The 24534-nt window shown below is 44.4% G+C and overlaps 1 protein-coding gene across 2 annotated transcripts in view; it reads left to right on the top strand.

The window, feature by feature from the left end:
* Positions 1–24534, top strand: part of LOC140736308 (short transient receptor potential channel 4-associated protein-like) — a 155689-nt gene that overhangs the window by 122549 nt on the left and 8606 nt on the right. For both annotated transcript variants that reach the window (XM_073062299.1, XM_073062300.1), the window contains 4 exons: positions 2891–2949; positions 18104–18205; positions 21349–21432; positions 22368–22458. In XM_073062299.1, coding sequence (XP_072918400.1) covers positions 2891–2949; positions 18104–18205; positions 21349–21432; positions 22368–22458 — 336 coding nt within the window. The remainder of the gene's footprint in view (positions 1–2890; positions 2950–18103; positions 18206–21348; positions 21433–22367; positions 22459–24534) is intronic.

Raw genomic sequence — 24534 nt, 5'->3', positions numbered from 1 at the left:
GCTCAGTGGAAGAAGCCAGAGAGTGGTAGTGGAGGATTGCTACTCTGAGTGGAGGCCTGTGACTAGTGGTGTGCCGCAGGGATCAGTGCTGGGTCCATTGTTATTTGTCATCTATATTAATGATCTGGATGATAATGTGGCAAATTGGATCAGCAAATTTGCTGATGATACAAAGATTGGAGGTGTAGTGGACAGTGAGGAAGGTTTTCAAAGCCTGCAGAGGGATTTGGACCAGTTGGAGGAATGGGCTGAAAAATGGCAGATGGAGTTTAATGCAGACAAGTGTGAGGTATTGCACTTTGGAAGGCCAAACCAAGGTAGAACATATAAGGTAAATGGTAGGACACTGAGGAGTGCAGTAGAACAGCGGGATCTGGGAGTACAGATACATAATTCCCTAAAAGTGGCGTCAGAGGTGGATAGGGTCGTAAAGAGAGCTTTTGGTACATTGGCCTTTATAAATCAAAGTATTGAGTATAAGAGTTGGAATGTAATGGTGAGGTTGTATAAGACATTGGTGAGACCAAATTTGAAGTATTGTGTGCCGTTTCGGTCACCTAATTGCAGGAAGGATATTAATAAGGTTGAAAGAGTGCAGAGAAGGTTTACAAGGATGTTGCCGGGACTTGAGAAACTGAGTTACAGAGAAAGGTTGAATAGGTTAGGACTTTATTCCCTGGAGCGTAGGAGAATGAGGGGTAATTTGATAGAGGTGTATAAAATTATGATGGTTATAGATAGAGTGAATGCAAGCAGGCTTTTTCCACTGAGGCTAGGGGAGAAAAAACCCAGAGGTCATGGGTTAAGGGGGAAGGGGAAAATGTTTAAAGGGAACATTAGAGGGGGCTTCTTCATGCAGAGTGGTGGGAGTGTGGAATGAGCTGCCAGATGAAGTGGTGAATGTGGGTTCACTATTGACATTTAATAAAAACTTGGACAGGTATATCGATGAGAGGGGTTTGGAAGGATATGGCCCAGGTGCAGGTCAGTGGGACTAGGCAGAAAAATAGTTTGGCACAGCCAAGAAGGGCCAAAAGGCCTGTTTCTGTGCTGTAATGTTCTATGGTTCTATATAATGAAAAAGCTTTATAAGGATTGGTATTATGAGCAGTTTTTGACCCCTTATCTAAGAAAAGATGTGCTGGCATTGGGGAGGTTGACGAGAATGATTCTGAGAATGAAAGGGTTATAATATGAGGAGCATTTGATGACTCTGGGCCTGCACTCACTGTAATTTAGAAGAATGAGATGGCACAGGAGTACATTCAGCCAGAGACTCATTCCACCGAGATGTAACACTGAGCGTCATAGGAAGTCATTCCTACCTGTGGCCATCAAATTTTACAACTCCTCCCTTGGAGTGTCAGACACCCTGAGCCAATAGGCTGGTCCTGGACTTATTTCCACTTGGCATGATTAACTTATTATTTAATTATTCATGGTTTTATATTGCTATATTTCTTCACTATTCTTGGTTGGTGCGGCTGTAACAAAACCCAATTTCCCTCGAGATCGATAAAGTATGTCTGTCTGTCTCATTGAAACTTATCGAATATTGAAAGGTCTAGAATGGTGGATATGTAGAGGATGAGAGGGCACAGCCTTAAAATAGAGGGACGCCCATTTAGAACAAAGATGAGAAATTTCTTCAGCCAGAGGGTGGTGAATCTGTGGAATTCATTGCCGTAGACAGCTGTGGCCAAACCATTGAGTATACTTAAAGTGGAGATTGATAAGTTATTGATCAGTTAGGGCATCAAAGGTTGTGGGAAGAAGGCAGGAGAATGGGATAACTCAGGCATGATGGAATGGCAGAGCAGACTCAATGGGTTGAATGGCCTAATTCTGTTCCTATGTTTTATGGTCTTAAGCAATTGATATGTAATAACTTGGAAACTGCCATTTTCTTTTTTTCTGATATAATATGCAATTTTCTTGATGGTCTAGTCAAAAATCTTTTGCTAGTCCAGTGTAGAACTGGACCACTTGTTGAACTGTTCTGTTACAGCATTTGTGCACTACTTGAATCTCCTCCCATCTTTACTCATCTAAATTTATCTGTGTGATCCTCTGTTTCCTTCTCCACAGTTACTTGTGCAGTTTCTTAAATGTTTCTTCACAATTAATTTCAACTACCCTCAGCTTCACATTCTTGGCACTGTGCTGACTTCTTGTGGCTATATTATTACGATAGTTTCTAGTTAAGCTCTCTTCCATTAACTCTCTTAACGCTTCCATATTTTTGCTGACCTATTCCTCAGCCTTCATTCCATTAGGAAAAAGGCACCCCACCTATATTCATTGATACACATATCATGTTTTCATATTTCTTTACAGCATAGACCATTCAGCCCATTGCTTAACCTGAGTCTCCAGAATAATCTCTTCATTCCCACTCCCCCACACCTTTATACCCTCTTCATTCACGTGCCTGTTAGCAGTCACTTAGATTAATGCTGGTTGAGAGTTGACAATTAACCAACAACCTGCACTTGACTCCCTGCCCATTTCATCTTGCTGGCAAAGTTACAAAATTATGTTCTTGTCTTTACAGTAATAATCAGTAATCTGAACCATGATTCCTGTATTTAATCTTGTTTATCTTCAAAGGTTACAATGGATAAAATGCAGCAGTGATTTTGGAAAAACTGAATAATACAAAGAGATGGGCTATTTAGGAATGAGATGAGGCAAAATTCACCTAGTGGTGAACTTTGATCATTTTCTACCTTGGAAGCTCAGTCTTTGAGTTTTCATTGATATCTGGATAAGAAAATTGAGGAATGAGGTAATGGCACTAAGGTAGACAGTTGTTTGTAATCTTATGAAAGTTCAGCTGGCCTCATTGTGCTTCTGTTTTCTGTGTTCTTATATTTGCCTTCTTTCACAGGAAATTTCCCTGAAAATCCAATTCCTAAGGTTGCTGCAGAGTTTCAGTGATCATCATGAGTGAGTATTAGAAAATAATTACAGTTTGGTGGCCCTTGTGATTATTTGGAGAATTCTCTTATGGCAGCAGACTGGGAATCCATGCAGAAAGAAATGCAGAGACTGAAGCAAAAGCTAGAAAAGAGAAGTAAGTCGTGGAGTACAGAAAAGTCAAATGCAAAGGACACAAAGGTTACCAGATTCTAAAAGGACAATTAGTGTACGGGTGCTTTATCTGAATGCCCAAAATATTCGAAACAAACTCAGTGAACTTGTGGCACAAATCGGTATGAAAGGCTATGATTTACTGGGCATTACAGAAATGTTGTTCCTGGATGGGGATGATTTGGGTTTAAACATTCAAGTGTATCCGGTAATACGGAAGGCTAGGAAGGCAAAGAGTGGTTGTAGACGGGTCATATTCTGCATGGAGGTTGGTGACCAGTGATGTGCCTCAGATCTGTTCTGGGACCCTTACTCTTTGTGATCTTTATAAATGACCTGGATGAGGAAGTGGAGGGATGGGTTAGTAAGTTTGCTGATGACGCAGAGGTTGGGGGTGTTGTGGATAGTGTGGAGGGCTGTCAGAGGTTGCAGCGGGAAATGAATAGGGTGCAAAACTGGACTGAGAAGTGGCAGATGGAGTTCAACCCAGATAAATGTGAGGTGGTTCATTTTGGTAGGTCAAATATGATAGTAGAATATAGTATTAATGGTAAGACTCTTGGCAGTGTGGAGAATCAGAAGGATCTTGGGGTCCGAGTCCAAAGGATGCTCAAAGCTGCTGTGCAGGTTGACTGTGTAGTTAAGAAGGTGTACGGTGTATTGGCCTTCATCAACTGTGGGATTGAGTTTAAGAGCTGAAAGGTAATGTTACAGCATATAGGCCCCTGTTCAGGCCCCACTTGGAGTACTGTGCTCAGTTTTGATCACCTCACTACAGGAAGGATGTGGAAACTATAGAAAGGGTGCAGAGGAGATTTACAAGGATGTTGCCTGGATTGGGGAGAATGCCTTATAAGAATAGGTTGAGTGAACTCGGTCTTTTTTCCTTGGAGCAGTGGAGGATGAGAGGTGTATAAAATGATGAGAGGCATTGATCGTGTGGATAGTCAGAGGCTTTTTCCCAGGGCTGAAATGGCTATCATGAGAGGGCACAGTTTTAAGATGCTTGGAAGTAGGTACAGAGGAGATGTCAGGTAAGTTTTTTACTCAGAGTGTGGTGAGTGCGTGGAATGGGCTGCCAGCAACAGTGGTGGAGGTGGATATGATAGAGTCTTTTGAGAGACCTTTAGATAGGTACATGGAGCTTAGAAAAATAGTGGGCTAGAGGGTAACCTTAGGTAATTTCTAATTGCATGTTCGGCACAGCATTGTGTGCCAAAGGGCCTGTATTGTGTTATAGGTTTTCTATGTTTCTATAAAGGTGAGGGAGGTTGGGTAGGTAACACTCATAAGTATGAGATCAGGGTGAAACTGAGAGGAAATATTAAGAACTAAGCAGCAGAATGTTGAGTATCTAGAAGTAACACGGGGGAAAATATCACTGGTAGAAGTTGAGCATCATAAGATTATAGTGGCACAGGCAATAAGCCTAAAAATATCTGATGCATGTAAGAATGGAATGATAGCTGTCGTGAGAAACTTCAGCTGACAACATGCAAGTTGACTGCAGCAGTCTTGAGGAGGACATTCCTTGAATGTTTTCTTGAACAGCATGTTAGTGAACCTACAAGAGAAAATGCTATCTTAGATCTGGTCCTGTGCAATGAGACAGGTAAAATTAACATCTTATAGTTAGGGATCCTCTCAGAAAGAGTTTTCATACCAATGGAGTATGCAATAGATTAAAGCCAGTGTATTATGCCTAAACAAAAGCAACTACAGTGGGATGAGGGAGGAGCTGGCGAGCGTAGACTGGTAACACAGATCATGTGGTGCGATAGATAAGAAACAGTAGAAAGCTTTCAAAGTGATTTTTCATGGTGCTCAACAGAAGTGCTTTCTAGTTAAAAGCAAGGACAGTAAGGGTGGAGAGAAAACCTTTGGATAATGAAGGAAATAAAAGAAGGTATCAAACTAGAACAGAGGCAGAGTGGTTATCATGAGGCTTTAGCTCTTCAAGGCTGCAGCAAAGAGAGGCTTCAGTCAGAAAAAAAAGCTGGTTACTGAAAACCTACAGCACAATACAGGCCCTTCAACCCACAAGCCTTCAGCCGAACATGCACTTACTTGTGAAATTACCTGAAGTTACCCATAACCCTCTATCTTTCTAAGCTCCATGTACCTATCCAGGAGTCTCTTAAAAAACCCTATCATATCTGTCTCCACCACCGTCGCTGGCAGCCCATTCCATGCACTCACTATTCTCTGCGTAAAATAAGCTTACCTCTGACATCCACCCTGTACGTATTTCCAAGCACCTTAAAATTGTGCCCTCTTGTATTAGCCATTTCAGCCCTGGGAAAATGCCTCTGACTATCCACATGATCAATGCCTCTCATCCTCTGTCACTCCAAGGAGAAAAGGCCAAGTTCATTCAAGCTACTCACATAAGGCATTCTCCCCAATCCGGGCAACATCCTTGTAAATCTCCTCTGCACCCTTTCTATGGTTTCCACATCCTTCCTGTAGTGAGGTGACTAGAACAGAGCATAATACTCCAAGTGGGGTCTGACCAGGGTCCTCCACATCAGTAACATTACCTCTCAGCTCTTGAACTCAGTCCCTCAATTGATGAAAGCCATTGCACTGTATGCCTTCTTAATGTTAAGAGCAAGAGGATAAGATGTGAGAGAATAGTACCAATCAGGTGTGACAGTGGAAAAGTGTATATGGAACCAGAGGAGATAGTAGAGGTACTTAATGAGTACTTTGCTTCAGTATTCACTATGGAAAAGGATCTTGGTGATTGTAGTGATGACTTGCAGCAGACTGAAAAGTTTGAGCATGTAGATATTAAGAAAGAGGATGTGCTGGAGCTTTTGGAAAGCATCAGGTTAGATAATTCACTCGGGCCAGTTGAGATGTACCCCAGGCTACTGTGGGAGGCGAGGGTGGAAATTGCTGAGCCTCCGACGATGATCTTTGCATCATCAATGGGGATGAGGGAGGTTCCGGAGGATTGGAGGGATAGCCAAGGAAATTATAGATCAGTGAGTCTTACTTCACTGGCTGGTAAGTTGATGCGGAAGATCCTGAGAGGCAGGATTTATGAACATTTGGAGAGGCATAATATGATTAGGAATAGTCAGCATGGCCTTGTAAATGGCACATTGTGCCTTAAGAGCCTGATTGAATTTTTTCAGGATGTGACTTGTTACGTTCCCCAGTAACCGGGTGACTTATCAGCAAATATAGATAGGTCCGCTGAAGCCTGATGCTACTATTTTCAAACGTTTTTATTTATAAAGGGGCACAAACGTATGGTTAATACAAAACATTCAGATCATATATGTCATCACAACTCAATCTAAAGCACAGGTATAGTAATAATCAATCAGAAATAAGCTCTATCGTTGTCTAGGGGTAATGTAGATATATATTGTTTACTGGATATCTAAAAGTCTTTTGCGGTCACTGCAGTTCCACCAGCTGCCGTCGTTGTGGTGTCGCGTTGGTGCACTTTTGTTAGAAAGAGAGAGAGAGATGGGGATGAAACAATTACCCGACCGGTTTTCCAACCTGTAGGAGTTCGGTTTGTCGGAGCCTCGTTGGGGGAATGAACGCTCCTCTGTGGCCTCCCCTGTAGCTAAGCCATTCTTCCGTTGTGGGGTCGCCAATCCCAGGCAAGGAAAAGACGCACACGAACCCCACCACCGGCTGTCGCTATCAAAACGCTGTCACAGGATTTCTCGCGTGTCTTCTGGTGCGTCTGAAGGGGTCCTCCCCCCCAGACCCTCCTTTATACTTCCTCACGGGATCGCCGGTGTCAATCTCTCTCTCAACCAGCCCACTTTGCCCGAGGGCTTTACACATGGTCTTCATGAGACAATAGTCAAAGAGTCGCTTTATTCTGCTTCCCGGGGGAACGTGGTCTTCAGCACGTCTCCCTCTCTCTCTTGGGTCATTTGACCCCCCCCACCCTTGACTAGGGCTCTTGCGAATCTCACAAAGGAGGGGGCTGGGGTCATAACACCTCCCCTCTTAAAAGTTTTTTACCAGCGGTTAAAAACATGTTGGTACAGAGTCTTATAGGATTTTTTTCTAACACAATACACAAGCTCCTCTCTTCATAGAGTACTACCGTTATACATTCAAGTCAGTATCTAAACAGGTAACAATTACAGTGTCCCTTTCTTTAATATCTTAACATCGCGTACCGTACTAAAGTCTGGTAGCATCAAACTTCAGCTCAATAACCACCTATTTATTTATTTTCTTCAGCAACAAAACTAAGGAGGTGTGATCTTAGCTTAGGTGCATCTACAAAAGTTTATACAAATACTAATCGTTTCGGTCGAGTTATTTCACCGGCAGGTCTCCAAAGGGGTTGTCTTTATTAGTCACAGGCTTTGGCGCAAACCCATACAACCGGCGTTGCTGTTTAAAAATGGCATTTTCTATTAACCATCGCCTCTTTTCCGGAGAGTCCCCCCGTGGGGAACTTGAGTAATTTGGCGAGGTACTCTCCCGCCTTTCCTTTCCACGAGGGTTATTCTCTTAACTCCGTGTCCCCAACCTAGTCCATCATGGGAATTTCCACCCAATTCTTTAATGCTACACAGGTAGTTAACCCTTTTGTCAAGACCATGCAGGCTGATGTGTTTCAGTTCGAACCTTTTTCTCCGGCCGCATTTAAATTTTGGCTTCCTCACAGCGCTTTCTTGAATAACAATGGCGTGTGAGGCACCCTTACATTCCAAATCAACCTGTAATCGATGCGCAGGCATCAATCTAGACTTTAACTTTTTTTCATTCGATTTGGGAACTACAGATTTACCGTTCTCCTCCACAACAAGTTATCTCCCCATTCGTAAACTCCACATTAACTCTGAACACCCCTTTCAGCACAACCATCTGGGAACTCATACTTCCCAAGGTTAACCCCTTTTTTCCCGAACCAAGTCTATCTGCTCCAAAAGGACGACCGTCTCGTCCAGCTGAGTCAAATACCTCAGACTTTTTCTGAGCTCCGTGACTAGGTTCAGGACCACGTGCATCCCCATCTTGGACACACTCAAACGGGGCATTGGCCTCTTCCAGGCTTTCAATACCCGTACCCTTTTCAAATTCTAAATTCCCCTGATCCTCCCAGTTACTCACTGGGCAACTCACTTCCGGAGTAAACTCAACCCCGCGGGCTGAAACAACCCCATCTGCCAACCCAGCAGACTTCTTCAAGGTAATGGCATCCTTTTCATCTAGGACTGCCCTCATTTCATTATCGGGAACACCTTTAGAATTTTCAACTTCTTCAAACAGTCCTGCCAAACCAGACAGATCATCCATGTCCAACCCTGGACCTTTTAACAGCTTTATCTGTTTCTCATCTTTATTTCCTACCTCTAGGACCTTTTTCTTCGCTAAGGGCAGATCTACCTTCTCTCCCTTACCCCCTTTTACGTTACTATTCTTCGTTTTACCACCCTCGAAACCCTCGTGGCACAGGGTCGGTAAAGACGTCTGGGCCAAATCAAAACTGGCCAATTTTAAACTGCTCCCGTTCTCAGCTGCCGCTCTCGACAGGCTGCGAGTGTCCACGCATGCGGGATAGCTCGAGGACTCTATGGGCGGGGCCTCAACACACACCGGTCGGCGGGTCATAGTCATGGCCGACCAAACTTTTCCTCCTGCTAAATCGTTCCCAAGGAGGACATCCACGTCAGTTCTCGGGAATTCTGGTGGCACCCCCATTTCAACTGATCCATACACCAGCTCACAATCCAAAATGACCCTACGCAAAGACACCCTTTCTGTCCCTTTTCCTATTCCTATTCGTCGGAGGTCCGAATTGTAATACATTACGGCTAATTAATGATAGCTCCGCCCCCGTGTCTCTCCAAATCCGTACGGGAATTGGCGGGTCCCCCTTCCTCACAGACACGGTTCCGTGTGACATATAAATCTCCGACCCCTCGCGCTTCCTGCTTTTTCATTGATGACCTCACCTCTGCGAGGCCTAACCCCTTTGCCAGATTTACCAAGTCTGATTTGGTAGCCGTCCCTAGCGCCTCTACAGTCGGGTTTCTCATAAATTCACCCACATCCATCTTTGCTGGTTTCCTGTCTGGCTACCTGCGTAACCAGATTTAAGTTTGGACTTACAGCCCGATTCACTGACCCTCCCCTTTGGTTTCAAATCCGGGACGAGCAACCCACTTGTTACGTTCCCCAGTAACCGGGTGACTTATCAGCAAAGATAGATAGGTCCGCTGAAGCCTGATGCTACTATTTTCAAACGTTTTTATTTATAAAGGGGCACAAACGTATGGTTAATACAAAACATTCAGATCATATATGTCGTCACAACTCAATCTAAAGCACAGGTATAGTAATAATCAATCAGAAATAAGCTCTATCGTTGTCTAGGGGTAATGTAGATATATATTGTTTACTGGATATCTAAAAGTCTTTTGCGGTCACTGCAGTTCCACCAGCTGCCGTCGTTGTGGTGTCACGTTGGTGCACTTTTGTTAGAAAGAGAGAGAGAGATGGGGATGAAACAGTTACCCGACCGGTTTTCCAACCTGTAGGAGTTCGGTTTGTCGGAGCCTCGTTGGGGGAATGAACGCTCCTCTATGGCCTCCCCTATAGCTAAGCCGTTCTTCCGTTGTGGGGTCGCCAATCCCAGGCAAGGAAAAGACGCACACGAACCCCACCACCGGCTGTCGCTATCAAAACGCTGTCACAGGATTTCTCGCGTGTCTTCTGGTGCGTCTGAAGGGGTCCTCCCCCTCCAGACCCTCCTTTATACTTCCTTACGGGATCGCCGGTGTCAATCTCTCTCTCAACCAGCCCACTTTGCCCGAGGGCTTTTCACGTGGTCTTCATGAGACAATAGTCAAAGAGTCGCTTTATTCTACTTCCTGGGGGAACGTGGTCTTTAGCACGTCTCCCTCTCTCTCGGGTCATTTGATCCCCCCCCCCCCCCCCCTTGACTAGGGCTCTTGCGAATCTCACAAAGGAGGGGGCTGGGGTCATAACAGACTATACACATTAAAGGTAGAGCAGTAGATGTAATGTATATGGATTTCAGCAATATGGATTAGGTACCCCATGCAAGGCTTATTGATAAAATAAGGAGGCATGGGATCCAAGGGGACATTGCTTTGTGGGTCCAGAACTGGCTTGTCCACAGAAGGCAAAGAATGGTTGTAGACAGGCCATATTCTGCATGGAGGTTGGTGACCAATGGTCTGCCTCAGGGATCTGTTCTGGTGTCCCTGCTCTTTGTGATTTTTATAAATGGCCTGGATGGATGGATTAGTAAATTTGCTGATGACACAAAGGTTGAAGGTGTTGTGGATAGTGTGGAGGGCTGTCAGAGGTTATAGCAGGCCATCAATAAGATGCAAAACTGGGCTGAGAAGTGGCAGATGGAGTTCAACCCAGATAAGTGTGAGGTGGTTCATTTTGGTAGGTCAGATATGATGGCAGAATATAGGATTAATGGTAAGACTCTTGGCAGTGTGAAGGATCAGAGGGATCTTGATGTCCAAGTCCATAGGACACTCAAAGCTGCTATGCAGGTTGACCATATGGTTAATAAGGCATACGGTGCTTTAGCCTTCTTCAGTCATGGGATTGAGCTTAGGAACTGAGAGGTAATGTTGCAGCTATATAGGACCCAGGTCAGACCCCACTTGGAGTACTGTGCTCAGTTCTGGTCAACTTACTATAGGAAGGATATGGAAACCATAGAAAGAGTGCAGAGGAGATTTACAAGGATGTTGCCTGGATTGGGGAGCATGCCTTATGAGAACAGGTTGAGTGAACTCGGCCTTTTCTCCTTGGAGCGGCGGAGGATGAGAGGTGGCCTGATAGAGGTGTATAAGATGATGAGGGGCATTGATCATGTGGCTGGTCAGAGGCTTTTTCCCTGGGCTAAATGGCTAGCACGAGAGAGCACAGTTTTAAGGTGCTTGAAAGTAGGTACAGAGATGTCAGGGATAAGTTGTTTATGCAGAGAGTGGTGAGTGTGTGGAATGGGCTGCCAGTGATAGTGGTGGAGGCGGATATGATAGGGTCTTTTAAGAGACTGCTGGACAGATACATGGAACTCAGAAAAATAGAGGGCTACGGGTAACCCTAGGTAATTTCTAAGGTAAGGACATGTTCGGCACAGCTTTGTGGACTGAAGGGCCTGTATTGTGCTGTAGATTTTCTGTGTTTCTAACCACTAGATTCTGGAATGGTTCTGGAAAACAGGAAAATTGCAAATGTCACTGCACTCTTCAGGAAGGGAGAGTGGCAGAAGAAGGTAAACTCTAGGTCACACACACAAAATGCTGGTGGAACGCAACAGGCCAGGCAGCATTATAGGGAGAAGCAATGTCGACATTTAATGCCGAGATCCTTCGTCAGGACTAACCGAAAGGAAAGATAGTAAGAGATTTGAAAGTGGGGGGGGGGGGGGGGGGGAAGCAAAATGATAGGAGAAGACCGGAGGGGGTGGGGTGAAGCTGAGAGCCAGAAAGGTGATTTGCAAAAGGGATACAGAGCTAGAGAAGGGAAAGGATCATTGGATGGGAGGCCTAGGGAGAAAGAAAGGGGGAGGGGAGCACCAGAGGGAAATGGAGAACAGGCAGAGAGAGAAAGAAAAAAAAGGGAGGGGGGAATTAACTAAATCTATCAGGGGTGGGGTAAGAAGGGGAGAAGGGGCATTAACGGAAGTTAGAGAAGTCAATGTTCATGCCATCAGGTTGGAGGCTACCCAGCTGGTATATAAGGTGTTGTTCCTCCAACCTGAGTGTGTCTTCATCTTGACAGTAGAGGAGGCCATGGATAGACATATCAGAATAGGAATGGGACGTGGAATTAAAATGTGTGGCCACTGGGAGATCCTGCTTTCTCTGGCGGACAGAGCATAGGTGTTCAGCGAAATGGTCTCCCAGTCTGCGTCGGGTCTCACCAATATATAAAAGGCCACACCGAGAGCAGGTGCAGTATACCACACCAGCCGACTCACAGGTGAAGTGTCGCCTCACCTGGAAGGACTGTCTGGGGCCCTGAATGGTGGTGAGGGAAGAAGTGTAAGGGCAGGTGTAGCACTTGTTCCGCTTACAAGGATAAGTGTCAGGAGGGAGATCGGTGAGAAGGGATGGGGGGATGAATGGACAAGGGAGTCACATAGGGAGCGATCCCTGCGGAAAGCAGAAAGAGGGGGGGAGGGAAAGATGTGCTTGGTAGTGGGATCCCGTTAGAGGTGGCGGAAGTTACGGAGAATTATACGTTGGATCTGGAGGCTGGTGGGGTGGTAGGTGAGGACAAGGGGGACCCTATCCCGAGTGGGGTGAGGGCAGATGTGCGGGAAATGGGAGAGATGCATTTGAGAGCAGAGTTGATGGTGGAAGAAGGGAAGCCCCTTTGTTTAAAAAAGGAAGACATCTCCTTCGTCCAGGAATGAAAAGCCTCATCCTGAGAGCAGATGCGGCGGAGACAGAGGAATTGTGAGAAGGGGATAGCATTTTTGCAAGAGACAGGGTGGGAAGAGGAATAGTCCAGGTAGCTGTGAGAGTCTGTAGGCTTATAGTAGATATCAGTAGATAGGCCGTCTCCAGAGATGGAGACAGAAAGATCAAGAAAGGGGAGAGAGGTGTCAGAAATAGACCAGGTAAATTTGAGGGCAGGGTGAAAGTTAGAGGCAAAGTTAATGAAGTTAATGAGCTCAGCATGCGTGCAGGAGGCAGCGCCAATGCAGTCATCGATGTAGCGAAGGAAAAGAGGGGGACAGATACCTGTATAGGCTTGGAGCATGGACTGTTCCACAAAGCCAACCTAAAGGCAGGCATAACTGGAACCCATGCAGGTGCCCATGGCTACACCTTTGGTTTGGAGGAACTGGGAGGAGCCAAAGGAAAAATTATTGAGAGTAAGAACTAATTCTGCTAGACAGAGGAGAGTGGTGGTAGAGGGGAATTGGTTAGGTCTGGAATCCAAAAAGAAGCAGAGAGCTTTGAGACCTTCCTGGTGGGGGACGGAGGTATATAGGGACTGGACGTCCATGGTGAAAACAAGGCGGTGGGGGCCAGGGAACTTAAAATCATTGAAAAAATTCAAAGTGTGAGAAGTGTCACGAACATAGGTGGGAAGGGATTGAACAAGGGGGCATAAAACAGTGTCAAGGTATGCAGAAATGAGTTCGGTGGGGCAGGAGCAAGCTGAGACAATGGGTCTACCTGGACAGGCAGGTTTGTGGATCTTAGGTAGGAGGTAGAAACGGGAAGTGCGGGGTGTGGGAACTATGAGGTTGGTGGCAGTGGATGGGAGATCCCCAGAGCTGATAAGGTTGGTGATGGTATAGGAGACAGTGGCCTGGTGCTCCTTAATGGGGTCATGATCAAGGGGTAGATAAGAGGAAGTATCAGAGAGTTGTTGCTGTGCCTCGGCCAGGTAGAGGTCAGTACGCCAGACAACAACAGCTCCTCCCTTATCAGCAGGTTTTATAGTGATGTTGGCATTGGTGCGGAGGGAGCGGAGAGCAGATCGTTCAGAAGGAGAGAGGTTGGATTTGGAACACAGTGTGGTGATGTCGCGACAGTTGATGTCCCGTCGGCAATTAGCAATAAAGAGATCCAGAGCAGGCAGAAGACCGGAGCGGGGTGTCCATGAAGAGGAGGAGGGTTAAAGACGGGAGAAGGGGTCATTGGTGGGGATAGGAGAGTCCTTGTCAAAGAAGTGGCAAACTCTAGGCCAGTTAGTCTGACATCAGTGGTTGGGAAGGTGTTGGAATCAATTATTAAGGATGAGGTCTCAGGGTACTTGAAATAAAGGGACCCATTTCTGTCTGGCTGACTGTGACTAGTGGTGTTCAACAAGGGTTTGTATAGGGACTGATTCTTTTTACGTTGTGTGTCAATGATTTGGATGATGCTTTTGTTGCAAAGTTTTCAGACAAAATGAAGTTAGGTGGAATGGCAGATAGCTTTGAAGAAGTAGGAGACTACAGAAACACTAAGACAGATGAGGGGAATGGACAAAGGAATGGCAAATGGAATACAGTGTCGGGAAGTGTTTGGTTATGTATTTTGTTAGAAGAAATGAAATGGTTGACTATTTAAAAATGGAGAGAAAATGCAAAAGAATTGAGGTGCAAAGGTACTTGGGAGGCCTTGTGCAGGATGCCGTGAATGTTAATTTGCAGGTTGAGTCTGCAGTGAGGAAGGCAACTGCAATGTTAGCATTCATTTCAAACGGACTAGAATAAAAAATATTGAGACTTTATAAATCACCGGTGAGGCCTCACTTGGAATATTGTGAGCAGTTTTAGGCCCTTATCTTAGAAAAGATGTGCTGAATCTGGAGAGGGTTCAAATTATGTTCATGAAAATTCCAGGACTGAACAGCTCATCATATGAAGAGCATTTGATAACTCTGTGCCTATATTCACTGAAATTCAAAAGAATGAGTGATGACCTCATTAAAACCTATTGGATGTTGAAAGGCCTTGATGGAGTAGATATGGAAAGGTTGTTTTCTGTGGTGGGAGAGTCTAAGACCAGAGGACACAGCCTCAGAATAGAAGAGCGTCCTTTTAGAACAGAGATCAGGAGAAGTTTCTTTAGCCAGAGAGTGGTGGAATCTGTGGAATTCATAGAAACATAGAAAACCTACAGCACAATACAGGCCCTTCAGCCCACAAAGTTGTGCTGAACATATCCCTACCGTAGAAATTACTAGACTTCCCCATAGCCCTCTATTTTTCTAAGCTCCATGTACCTGTCCAAAAGTCTTTTAAAAGACCCTATCATATCTGCCTCCACCACCGTTGCCGGCAGCCCATTCCACGCACTCATCACTCTCTGTGTGAAAAAACTTAACCCCTGACATCACCTCTGTACCTACTCCCCAGCACCTTAAACCTGTGTCCTCTTGTAGCAACCATTTCAGCCCTGGAAAAAAAGCCTTTGTCGATCCACATGATCAATGCCTCTCATCATCTTGTACACCTTTATCAGGTCACCCCTCATCCTCCTTCGCTCCAAGGAGAAAAAGCCGAGTTCAACCTGTTTTCATAAGGCATGCACCCCAATCCAGGCAACGTTCTTGTAAATCTCCTCTCCTCTGCATCCTTTCTATGGCTTCCACATCCTTCCTGTAGTGAAGTGACCAGAACTGAGCACAGTACTCCCAAGTGGGGTCTGACCAGGGTCCTATATAACTGCAACATTACCTATTGGCTCCTAAATTCAATTCCACGATTAATGAAGGCCAATACACCATATGTCTTTTAAACCACAGCGTCAAACTGCGCAACTGCTTTAAGCTTCCTATGGATTCGGACCCCAAGATCCCTCTGATCCTCCACACTGCCAAGAGTCTTACCATTAATACTATATTCTGCCATCATATCATTCTACCAAAAAGAACCACCTCACACTTATCTGGGTTGAACTCCATCTGCCACTTCTCAGCCCAGTTTTGCATCCTATCAATGTCCTGCTGTAACCTCTGACAGCCCTCCACACTATCCACAACACCTCCAACCTTTGTGTCATCAGCAAACTTACTAACCCATCCCTCCACTTTCTTATCCAGATCATTTATAAAAATAGCAAAGAGTAAGTGTCCCAGAATAGATCCCTGAGGCACACCACTGGTCACCGACCTTTATATAGAATATGACCCATCTACAACCACTCTTTCCTTTTGTGGGCAAGCCAATTCTGGATCCACCAAGCAATGTACCCTTGGATCCCATGCCTCCTTACTTTCTCAATAAGCTTTGCATGGGGTACTTTATCAAATGCCTTGCTGAAATCAATATACACTACATTTAGTGCTCTTCCTTTGTCAAAGTGTTTAGTCACATCCTCAAAAAATTCGTTCAGGCTCATAAGGCACGACCTGCCCTTGACAAAGCCATGCTGACTATTCCTAATCAAAATATACCTCTCCAAATGTTTATAAATCCTGACTCTCAGGATCTTCTCCATCAACCTACCAACCACTGAAGTAAGACTCACTGGTCTATAATTTTCTAGGCTATCTCTTCTTCCTTTCTTGAATAATGGAACAGCATCCGCAACCCTCCAATCCTCCGGAACCTCTACCGTCCCCGTTGATGATTTGAAGATCATCGCCAGACACTCAGCAATCGCCTCCCTTGCCTTCCACAGTAGCCTGGTGTACATCTCATCTGGTCCCAGTGACTTATCGAACTTGGTGCTTTCCAAAAGCTCCAGCACACCCTCTTTCTTAATATCTACATGCTCAAGCTTTTCAGTCTGCTGCGTCTGCACTATAATCACCAAGATTCTTTTATAAAGTTTTCATTAAGTACCTCTGCTATACACACTTTCCCACTTATCCCACAGACAGAGAGGTATATTTAAGGCAGTGATTGATAAATTCTCGATTGGTCAGGGCATGAAGGGGTACAGGGAGAAGGCAAAGGATTGGGGCTCAGAGGAAGATTGGATCAGCCATGATGAAATGGTGCAACAATGGTGCAAAGAGCCAAATGGCCTAATTCTGTTCCTATATCATGTGATCCGGAAGTTCATGCATACGGAGTCGCCAAGGGTAGTGGGAAACCTAGTAGCTAGTTATTTGAAGGAAAGATTTTCCCACTGTCACCATATAATAACCTATGAAAAGGGGAGCAGATGTAGTTGACTTGGTCCCTTGAGTTTGCCATTCAATGTGATCTTGGCTTTTCTGCTCCAGGACTCTCGTTCTCTTTATGCCAACTACTGGGCCATCAATTCTCAGAAGTTTCTAAAGTTATTTACTACTTTTTTAAGTACCTTCTGCAATTTACCTTCCACAACACTCTGGGTTAAAGAATCCCAGAGCTGCTTCACCCTCTGGAAGAGGTTGTTCCTACATTCTTCAATTTTAAATGACCACCTCTTCATCTTTTAACTGTGTGCACTTGTTCAGGATTCTTTAAATAATGGATACAACTCGACAACTTGTGTTCATTTAAGATCTCTTGTGTTGAATAAGATCAACCCCTCTCCCACCCCACCCAACTCCAAAGAATGTAGGTATTTTTTCCTAGCAGCTTGTGAGAGTACAGTATCATAAAGTATCCGAGTGAATCTCATTTTTGAACTGCCTCCAATGGTAGTGGACCAATCATGTGGACCAGAATCCTGAACAGTACTCCAGGAGTTGGCCTCAGATATTACTCTATTTTATTAGCTCCCTCTATCCTTTTCAGTCTTGGGCAACCGTGTGGCATCCGTTAGTCTCGTGAGACCATGGATCTGCGCCATCTCTAGGGCGCAGGCCTGGGCAGGGTTGTATGGAAGACCAGCAGTTGCCCATGCAGTGGGTCTCCCCTCTCCACAACACTGATGATGTCCAAGGGAAGGGCAAGGGCTAATAACAGCCTGGCACCAGTGTCATCGCAGGAGTTGCCAGAACGAGGTTGAAGGCAACGTCGGACTGCATTAGGGACTCCAGCTCCGATTTGTCCTCAGGGTTTACTCCCAAAGCCTTTCCCATGAACGGGTATGGCTGTAAGACAGCGGAGGTTTGAAATCAGAGTTTTCCCTCTCTTAGATGGACTGCCTTCCCAGGCTGACGATCTCCATCTACCCGAAGCACTGGTTTTAAGGTGCCAGGACCCGCCTTCGCCCCTTCTCCTGTCAGTAGAAACAGTTCCACCGGGCTTAGAGGCTAAGCCACACGAGAAGACCAGGAGTTGGACTTGGTTGTCAGAGGCTATTTGAGGTGCATGCCGTAAGGAGCACTTTTAGGTAGTGGGAGCTTGTCCCCCCTACCACTCCTCGGCTTGACAACCTTGGAACCATACTGGGGCAACCATACTGTTAATTTCAGCTATTTCTTATTCTATGCCATGTCTTCAAATTAAAATGTGTTTTTGAGGTGAAAATAGTGTAGGATAAAAATGCCCAGTTCTTGTCTCTCAGACTTTTCTGGGGTTTTGCATCAAATCATCTACCATTATTTGTCACATTCTGCAATAGATTAGGCAGTAAAAATATGCAAGGTTTGAATGGCTGAGATTTCTCAATAATGATCAGTGTTCTTGGATTTTCAGGAATAAGTACCTTTTATTGAACAGTCAGGAACTGAATGAACTAAGTGTAATCTCACTCAAAGCCAATATACCAGAGGTGGAAGCAGTTGTTAACACTGACAGGTAAGCAGATATTAATTTGTTGTGTATGGGATTATGAACATTGATTATTAAAATACTTAAAATAATCAAGTTACTTGTATAGATGTGTCGTGGAGAATGTGTTGACTGGCTGCATCACAGCCTGATAAGAAAATACCAATGCCATTGAATGAAAAATCCTACAAAATGAAGTCTATACAGCCCAGTCCATTGAGGGTAAAGCCCTCCCAACCATTGAGCACATCAACATGAAACATTGTCATAGCAAAGTAGCATGCATCATCAGGGACCCCCACTACCCTCTATTCTCGCTGCTGGCCTCAGGAAGAAGGTACAGGAGCCTCAGGATTCTCACCACCAGGTTCAGGAACAGTTACCACCCCTCAACCATCAGGCTCTTGAACCAAAGGGGATAACTCACACACCTTCATTTGCCTCATCATTGAAATGTTACCACAACCAATGGACTCATTTTTGAGTACTCTTCATCTCATGTTCTCAATATTTATTGCTTATTTATTTCTTACTATTTCTTCTTCCTTTGCACAGTTTGTTGTCTTTAGCACTCTGGTTGAATGCCCAAGCTGGGCGGTCTTTCATTGATTCTGTCATGGTTATTCTATAGATTTACTGCATATGTCCGCAAGACAGTGGATCTCAGAGTTGTATATGATGACACATATATGTACTTTGATAATAAATTTACTTTGAACTTTGGTAGATTGTTTCCCGTCTTTCGATATGAAACCATGGGTCTGAATCTGGGAATAATGTGCTTTCACACTGAAAGCCAATTAATTTTAAAATTGATTAAAAATTCAACAATATTCCCATTATCAATGATAATGTGGCCAATCATGTCTATCAAAAACAAGACTGAAGCATTTACAATAATGTATATTTGATGTTCTAGAAATATCAAATAGATGATCTTTTTCAGCATCCTGAAATTCCCACTACCACCTGGGACTTTGTTTCAAAGGTACATTTAATATCAGAGAAATGTATACGATATACATCCTGAAATACTTTTTCTTTGCAACCATCCATGAAAACAGAGGAGTGCCCCAAAGAATGAATGACAGTTAAATGTTAGAACCCCAAAGCCCCCCCCCTCCTCCTACGCATAATTAGCAGCAAAGCAATGATCCCCCTTCCCCCACCAGCAAAAAAAGCATCGGCACCCACCATGGAGCACTCAAGCGTGCAGCAAAGCATTAAGATACAGACTTGCAGTACCCTAAAGACTACTCATTCATCTGGTAATTCGACATACCACAGGCTCTTTCTCCCTAATAAGGGAAAAAGAGGTGTCACCGTTTCACAGCAAGAGGGGAGACATAACAAACAGCTCACTGATTTACAATGTTAAAAGTCCGTTGCATCGCTTTTTCCAAGCTTCATGCCCAAAGAACTCGGGACTTTGGGCACACAGCCAGAGATCTTCCGTCTCCCATGACACACCAGACTCCTGCAGAGGTACCAACCTCGAGTCCACCCATCTCCAAAGCCATAACATCCCAAAACTCTGAAGGCAATCTAATCTTCTAGGTCGTGTCCGTGACATATTGAACAATGGCCAGTTGTGAGACCCCGAGACCAAGTCCCATTCTTGCAAAGAACCCAAGTCAGTGTGTAACTCCAGGTCAGGGTCTTCAAAAGAACCCTGAAAGGAAACAGTAGAGAGATTAAAGATAGAAATAGAGCTATTTCCGAAGATGAAAGCAAAGGAGGTCTGTATCTCGCTATTCCCTGCCTCTCCAGATGTTTGTCTAATTGTTCCCAGAACATTGCTGTGTTCCTATCAGGTCCCGTGACAGTGTGTTTCAGGCTTCTGCCACTCTGCTTTAAAAAAAGTACTTCCTAAATCTTCTTTTTAAGCTTCCCCCTGTCACCTTAAACCTATGGCACATAGGATTTGACATTCCACAACTCCCCTCCTCCTCCCCCCCCCAGGAAAATGATTAACTGTCTACTCTATTTGTGTCTCATAATTTTGTATTCTTTTATCAGTCCAGCCTCTCCTTGTAGTTCATACACACATTCCAGGCAATGTCCTGGGAGACCTCTTCTCTACCCTCTCCAAAGCCTCCACAGGCTTCCTATAATGCAGTGACCATGTACTGCACAAGTACTCCAAATCAGTCCCAACCAAAGCTTTGTACAGCTGCAATTTTATTTGGACTCTGCCCTGACTGATGAGGTAAGCATACCAAATAGTTTTTCTTTCAACCACATTGATGCCATAGCCAAGAAAGCTCAGCAAAGCCTCTGCTTTCTTTGGAGGTTAAAGAAATTTGGCAGCTTGGTATGCCAATTGTTCTGTCCATGGTTGCAAGAAGCAGCAGAGAGTGGTGGACCGTAGCTTGATACATCAGTGTCCCTTCCCTAGATTTGTGTACATCTCTCACTAATCAAAGAACAAAACCTTGAAAGCTCATAACACTAGACACATTGGACAGCTTCTATCCTGCTGTTATAAGACTATTCAACGGTTCCCTAGTACCATAAGGTGGTCTCATGATCTCACAACATAACTTACTATAACCTTGTTCCTCTGCACTACACTTTCTCTGTGGTTGTTACACTTTATTCTGCACTGCTATGTTTTTTTTATCTTATATTATCTCAAATACACTATTGTGATGATATGTATGAATGAGATGCAAGAGAAGTTTTTCATTTACCTCAATAAATCTAACAATAATAAATCAATTTACAGCCTTATCCATGTCTTGCTATTTTCTTGCAATGCACAGTCCCTCTGTCCACCATTTTCCTAAGGGTCCTGTCATTTACTGTATGCTTTCCTCTTAGAATTTGACTTCTCAAAATGCAACACCTCACACCTGCAGATTATACTTTATTTCTCTGCCCAGATTTTTATCTGATCTATATAGTCTGTTGTATCCTTGGCCAGCCTTTTTGCTATCCACAACTCTGCCTCAGACATAACAGACCACCTACGTTTTTGTTCCTGTGTGGAAGTATACAATAATATAACCTCTGGTCCTTAATTTACTGTCAGTTAGATATAAAGGAAAACAATTCTTAAGCCTTTATGATTATTTTCTTTAAAATCTTAAGTTTTACTTGAGTAAACTATTTACAAAAACATAAATTAATGAACATTAGAAAATTAACCTCTTTCATTGTTTTTCTAGAAGTCTAATCTGTGATGGAAAGAAAGGACTTCTAACGAGGTTATTACAGGTTATGAAAAAAGAACCTGTTGAATCCTCCTTCAGGTGAGTTTCCTCCACAATTCAGCAGAATTGGCCACAAAATGCACTCTATCTCCTCTGTTAATAAACAAAACTCCAGTAGGAAAGACCAGCTGTACCAGCTACATTTTATTTCCCTCATTTTTTTCTTTGGGAGCCCTGTTATGAATATTAATTCTGCTTTCCCTTCTATGAAATATAATGTGGTCTATGCTGGGTTTGCTGTTTATTGTCTCTACTTTGTCTTTTTAGTGACAGAAAGGACCATGCAAGTTAGCTTTCAGTTCAAGGGAACTGTTCCTGACTCCTTTGAGCTTTGGTGGGATGGGGAACATTGTTGAGGAGAACATCATGGAATTTTTGTTATCTCTATAATTCCATTTGGATATCCATCCCTTGGAGCTCAGTGAATTTTAAGCTTTTTAATCCTGTTATTATTTTAACTTGGAATTGAGCACCCTCATCAGGGACATAAACAGTGGTCTCAGACTGAAGCAAAATGAGAAAGTAAAAAAAAAAGTAAATCCATGAATTTAATGTGGTTTGAAATATTAACACATGATTAAATAATTGCCAAATCTGCTAGATGTGTAATTAAGAACAGATTTGCGTAAATGGGAAGTAGCAGTGTTCTCTTTTTTTGTTGTAGAAAATGCATTTATATTGAAAGAACTTGCTTATTTCATCCATAATAGTACAGAACATGGAACCATTGGCTTAATTGCCATCTTGTTAGTGTATTATAGCTGGCGGAACAGTGTTGTGTAGATGTACTGTACATGGATTACAAGCCAGCCTCTTGCTCTACAATTAAATATTAATGCACATTCTCTAAACAAAAATAGCTGATGGTGCCAGGTGCTATATGACTATATTTAATGAATAATTAGAAAATGGGAGGACAGCCAACTATCATGCAAACCTCATGAATGATACTTTCTTACTCTCCTTCCCGGTAGGTTCTGGCAGGCAAGAGCAGTTGAGAGCTTTCTGCGAGGAGTGACTTCTTATGCAGATCAGATGTTCCTTTTGAAACGTGGTCTGCTGGAGGTAATTGCAAACCTATTTTGTAAATGATCAAACTAGCCATCCTTCTGGGCAGGGATTTCCCATAAACTTCATTTTTATTAATAAATGTGACTTAAAAAATTCTACATGTAGCCCAGTGCAGTCCAGGAAGGAGCATTTAGCCCATGATCACAGTTCCCTCCAAGCTACACATGTGCACAACTGTGCCATAACTGACATGTTCCTACACAGTCTTCAGGCCTGTAAATTTTCCTGCTTAGAAGCCCAGCTGTAAAAGAAAATAGAGGGAACGTTGCACGATATCTGTGACAACCATGATGCCACTTAAAGCTAGTTCTATCTGCCTGCACATCATCCATATCTCTGTATCACCCACCTTCTCGTGTCTAAGTACCTCATAAAAATTGCTATTATAGAACATTATAGCACAGTACAGGCCCTTCAGGCCACAATGTTGTGCCCACCTTTTATCCTACTCCAAAATCAATCTAGCCTTTCCCTCCTAGGTAGCTGTTCACTATTTTTCTCTTAAGAATTTCTTAAATGGCCCTAATGTATCTGCCTCTATCACGCACCCACCGCACTATTTTTTAAAAAAAAAACAACTTGCCTTTGACAGCCCCACTATACTTTTTCTCTAATCACCCTTAAAATTGTGCCTCTTTGTAAAAGCCTTGGAAAAAGTCTCTTGCTATCCACTTGAACTATGTCTTTTATTATCTTGTACACCTCTATCAAGTCACCTCTTATCCTCTTTTACTCCAGAGAGGAAATCCCTAGTTCACTCAACCTATCCTGTTAAGACATGTTCTCTAATCCAGACAAGAGTTCTGGTGAATATTCTCTTTCACATCCATCCTATATTAACGATGAGAACATTCTGAGTGTGGTCTAACCAGGACTTGTATAGGTCTGCAACATTACTTCATGGCTTTTGAACTCAATACCCTAACTAGCAAAGGCCAACATACCATAACACAGCCTTAGCAACCCTATCAACTTGCGCAATAACTCTGAGGAATATATGGATGTATTGTGGCGACCCAATTCCTAGCACACTGGAACCGGCTGACAATTAGCCAGAGTGCAGGCAAAGGAAGATAGCCTCAAGGGGTTTCAGTACATGCCTCTCGAGGTATCAGGTGGGGGAGACAGGCTTTAAAGCAAGACTGTGAATTTGAAATAAACTTATTCTTTGGCTGCAGTTTATCAACTCCGTGTCGTTATTTCAGCGCTGCGTGTAGCACCCCGCTACAATTGGTGACCCCGACGGTCCAAACGTTTTTGGACCGGAGATGGCAGAGGCTGCATTTGTTAATGCGGTTTCCTTGAAGCTGCCAAGCTTCTGGACGCTACAACCTCACCTATGGTTTCAGCAAGCAGAAGCCCAATTCCATGTTCGGCAAATAACCTCAGAGGACACCCGTTACTACTACGTGGTGAGCTCCCTCGACCAGGACACAGCGGCCCAGGTCGCGGAATTCGTACAGTCTCCCCTGGTGGACGGCAAGTACACGGCATTCAAAGCCCTGCTCATAGGGACTTTCGGGCTCTCCCGCCGCGAGCGAGCTGCCCGTTTACTGCACCTGGATGGCTTGGGAGACAGGCCCCCATCAGCTTTAATGAATGAGATGTTGTCTCTGGCCGACGGACACACACCCTGCCTCATGTTTGAGCAGGCATTCCTGGAGCAGCTGCCCGAGGACATACGCCTGCTGCTGTCCGATGCGGATTTCAGCGACCCCTGGAAGGTGGCAACCCGGGCGGACGTGCTGTGGAACGCCAAGAAGGTGAGTAGGGCATCCGTTGCACAGATCACCAGGCCACGCTCCCAGCAGCAAACCAGTCCAGGCCTGGCCGCAGAGCCCGCTAAACCCAGAGGCCGGGGTGTGGAGCCCAACGAGCAATAGTGTTTCTACCACCAGCGGTGGGGCACAGAAGCCCGCCGTTGTCGCCCGCCCTGCCAGTTCCCGGGAAACGCCAGGGCCAGCCGTCGCTGATGGCTACGACGGCTGGCCATCGGGATAGCCTCCTGTATGTCTGGGACAAGCAGTCGGGACGCCGGTTTTTGGTCGACACCGGTGCCGAGATCAGCGT

This window comes from Hemitrygon akajei, chromosome 11 (genome assembly GCF_048418815.1).
Source record: "Hemitrygon akajei chromosome 11, sHemAka1.3, whole genome shotgun sequence".
Taxonomy (NCBI): Eukaryota; Metazoa; Chordata; class Chondrichthyes; order Myliobatiformes; family Dasyatidae; genus Hemitrygon; species Hemitrygon akajei.
The sequence above is the reverse complement of the archived record's forward strand: the minus strand, read 5'-3'. Positions and strand labels throughout refer to the sequence as shown.